Below are 3,664 nucleotides of genomic sequence, written 5' to 3'. Positions count from 1 at the left end.
GTGGATTAGCATGACTCAGTGCCAGACTGTCGCGCGGACTAGTATTATACTTTTCCGGATTAAAATGTGATTGATGAGTTTGCAAAATACATATATATGGGAAAAAATAATTACTTTTATTCTTTGACACGCCTTTTGCAATGCTTTTGATATTATTTATTAAATTACGAAATATGGTCCCCTTCTCCTAAGAACCAGAAGATTAGCACAAAAATAAAAATAAAATATTAAACACTAAATAGTATCTTATTTTTCAAGACTGATAAATTGAATATATAAGAGGATACCTTATTGTGTGTATCCTAAGTTGGAACCTTACATCTCTCTCTCTCTCTCTCTCTCTCTCTCTCTCTCTCTCTCTCTCTCTCTCTCTCTCTCTCTCTCTCTCTCTCTCTCTCTCTCTCTCTCTCTCTCTCATTTCATGTATTTCTTCTCAATTCAACGTTCGATGTATTGAGTGTGAAAATCAAGCATTATAGACGATTCTCATTAAATTTTCAATTTATGCATAGTTTTGAGTCTATACTTATTCGAACTCGATATTGAAAGGTACAACTCTTAACTTTCATCATCTTTGCTATTATTCATCTATATTTCCAATTAAAATTCTATTAATAAATTTGTATGACCATGGTCATAGACATAACACATGTGTTTCTTCTATTTGTAAGGCTACAAATTCCATAACATTCTAGGTTTTTGAATGATCGAGGTAATTTGTTAGTAATGGATGACAAAATTTTCCCTATTGCAAAATCAGCGTCATCGTCATCCCTAGATCAAGCCACCAAAGTTTGGCACCAACATAGCCACTCCATGGATAAGTCAACAACCAAAAAATCTAATACGTCGAGCGATGGTTCTAAAAAACCATGGTCCAAGCGCACACAACGTTCCTTAATTGACCCCAATCGTGCTAGAAGGTATCATTCACAAATTTGGTAAAATTTATGATGTCTTTTATAACATTTTTCGTCATTCTTTTAGCAAGCAATTTTGGCTAATACTGCTAATTCTCTTGTGTTTATAATAGGATATTGGCAAAAAGAAAATTCTTTGAAAGATTAAGAGAAAGGAAGCGTAATCGTTACTTTTACAATCTTTCGAAGAAGGTACAAGCTTTGCAAGCAAAAGCAACATCCATATGTGCGCAAACATCTATGTACAAAGTATGTCTTAACTTATCAACAATTTGTGTCATATACTTTCTTGTTATATTCATATGTATGTGTGGTGTTTGCCTAATAACATGTAGACTTAGTGTTATTTAGACGTAAGACTTCTATAAACATTGTCTCTCTTTTGCATAATTATGGCCCCGTTACGTACTCTATTCAATGCTTTCTTTATATTTTAAAAAAATATTGTGCAAACATATTAATTGTTTTTTAAATGTTCTAATATAAAACTATTAGTAAGACCCACTTAGTAATTTTTTAATAGTTGCTGGATTAGAGTGAATGAGTACTTAATAGACATTACTTCTAAAAATTGATTGAATAAGTGATGTATACACGTGAGAGACACTTTAACTACATCTTAATAAAAGAGCAGTTAGAAATGTTCTAATCGTGTTACATTGTTATTAAGTCAATTTGTGATTGAAAGGAAAATGGTAAGGACTATATGAATTGTATCTTACTTTTAATGGCAGAGAGATGCTCTAAGAATGGCAGCTGAGAACAATGCGTTAAAGTTGACGTTGCAAACAATAATGGAGAATGTTCAGAGGAAAGAGGGTAAGTCTTGTCTTAAATGTTTGAGGCTAGTGCTTTGTCATTCTTTTCTCTTTTTAATATTACAAAATACAAAAATTTATTTACAAATAAATGCATGACATTTTAGTTGTGACTTTTTTTAATGTTTAATTTTCGTTGATTTATAAAGCGCAAAAAAATAGATTCACTCTAGTTTTCATATAGATTAAGCGTCATTGTCAATGATTGGTGTATTTACCATGATCATAAATGCAAAGTAGAAGATATTGAATTGTGAGTGATGAAATTAGTATTAATTATAGTGTATAATTAGAAAAAGATAAATAATACTCCCTCCGGTCCTATTTACAAGAGAAAGTTGACTTTTTAGATACATTGAATAATGTATGTATCTAGTCAAGAACCTAAACCAAATACATAAATTATTTAATGTATCTAAAAGGTAAATTGTCTTTGTAAATAGGACCGGAGGGAGTATTGCATTGAAAAGTGAAACAAGTCAATTTTTTGGACAATTTTTTTTTTTTTTTTTACAAATAAGTCACTTTTTATGAGATTGAGGTAATAACATGTAGCTTACGTCTTTCGCCTTATATTTAGGATTTAGTATGTAACATGTAGCTTACGTCTTTCGCCTTATATTTAGGATTTAGTATGTATTAGTAAGTACCATTTCAAGTGGCTCAAATCTTCTTCTTTAAAAAAATAAAAAAAGCTTCTCATATCATAGTGAGTAAAGCAAACTTTGTTGAAAAAAAGCCTCATTTGCATTCAAAAATACCTCATGAGATTAATCTCTAGAGTTGTCGGCAGAGATAATCTAATTTACCAAATGAGTACTGTCCTTCAAGTACATGCATTTGAATTTTATTAGCGTGCATGTCTATATTTTAGGGATATTAGTGTGCATGTCTATTGCACTAAGGACTGCAATAATTTATTGGTTATTGGTTGTTTTTTTAGGTTCATTTGTTACATACTGTCTTACATAAAAAAATGATGTCACAAATTTTTTAATTTATAGTTAGACCCATTAAATGCATATTATATGCAAAAAAAAAAAGTCATTAGTGATTAGCCATGTTATAATAATTAATTAAATAATTTTTGAATTTTAGCAATTATCGATGCTTTACAAGAAAAGATTCAACATTTGAAAGTAGAAGTCATGCTTCAAGAAAAAAATTTAAGTGGGCGAGTGCAACAAGGCTATGATAACAATCAAACTACACACATTATTTTAGCTTTGTCACACTTACAACAAGAGGATGGAGAAGAGGACGAGGAGGAAGATGACGATGAGGAGGAGGAGGAGGAGGAGGAAGACGAGGGGGAAGAGGATGATGATGAGGATGAGTAGTATATCAACAAATTGGGGACTTTGAATTGAGAAAAGACATATACACAATATTTCATTTGGTGTGAATTCCTTAGCAGGAAAGGGTTTCTGAGAGGGCACATCGTCTTTACTTCTCCGCCATCATGAATTTCCATTTATCGTATTTACCCATGAACATTAAATAGTCTTGGCGGGTTTCAGAAGCATGCATTTTATATTGTTTATGTAAAATATTTTGCTCCATTTTTTTGGGGTATTTTGCTACATTTGTTATTATGGATCGGAAAAATATATGTATCTTAATTAAGTTTTTCATTATGGATATGGATATGAAAAATATATTTATCTTCATTAAGTTTTTCATTGTGGATATGAAAATTTTATTTATAATCCTTAAGTTTTTTTTATGATTGATATGAAAAATCTATATATTAATTAGCATTTCACCACAAACGTACTTAATGAAAATCATTGTAATTTTGTTAATCTTTATTTTGTTAAATGTACTCGTTTCACAAAAAAAAGAATTATTATAAACGCCAAAAGCTTAATAGATTTATTTTAAACGCCAAAAGCTCCTTGTGCCCCTATCACCAGGGAAGTCCTT

General features: G+C 30.6%; 1 protein-coding gene across 2 annotated transcripts; it reads left to right on the top strand.

Moving 5' to 3' along the window:
- The first annotated feature begins 304 nt into the window (after positions 1–304).
- LOC146926452 (putative transcription factor PosF21) lies at positions 305–3,444 on the top strand. Of its 2 annotated transcripts, none has more exons than XM_085708082.1 (5): positions 305–549; positions 672–923; positions 1,034–1,169; positions 1,655–1,739; positions 2,837–3,444. In XM_085708082.1, the coding sequence occupies exons 2-5, from the start codon at positions 727–729 to the stop codon at positions 3,076–3,078; spliced, it is 660 nt and encodes a 219-aa protein (XP_085564208.1). In that variant the 5' UTR covers positions 305–549; positions 672–726; the 3' UTR covers positions 3,079–3,444. The 2 variants fall into 2 exon arrangements, with proteins under 2 accessions (XP_085564208.1, XP_085564209.1); XM_085708083.1 differs by having other exon boundaries at positions 427–549; positions 761–923.
- Positions 3,445–3,664: the final 220 nt, after the last annotated feature.

This window comes from Medicago sativa, chromosome 4, assembly GCF_051527215.1.
Source record: "Medicago sativa cultivar Bolivia chromosome 4, Bolivia_mono, whole genome shotgun sequence".
Taxonomy (NCBI): Eukaryota; Viridiplantae; Streptophyta; class Magnoliopsida; order Fabales; family Fabaceae; genus Medicago; species Medicago sativa.
This window is presented reverse-complemented; position numbering and strand designations above follow the sequence as displayed.

What these genes read in the sequence shown, in the direction of transcription:
- LOC146926452 (XM_085708082.1), top strand. Translation starts at nt 727, where the DNA reads ATGGATGACAAAATTTTCCCTATTGCAAAATCAGCGTCATCGTCATCC. An exon ending in GACCCCAATCGTGCTAGAAG is followed by an intron (nt 924 to 1,033) that starts GTATCATTCACA and finishes TGTTTATAATAG; the next exon opens with GATATTGGCAAAAAGAAAAT. An exon ending in GAATGTTCAGAGGAAAGAGG is followed by an intron (nt 1,740 to 2,836) that starts GTAAGTCTTGTC and finishes TTTGAATTTTAG; the next exon opens with CAATTATCGATGCTTTACAA.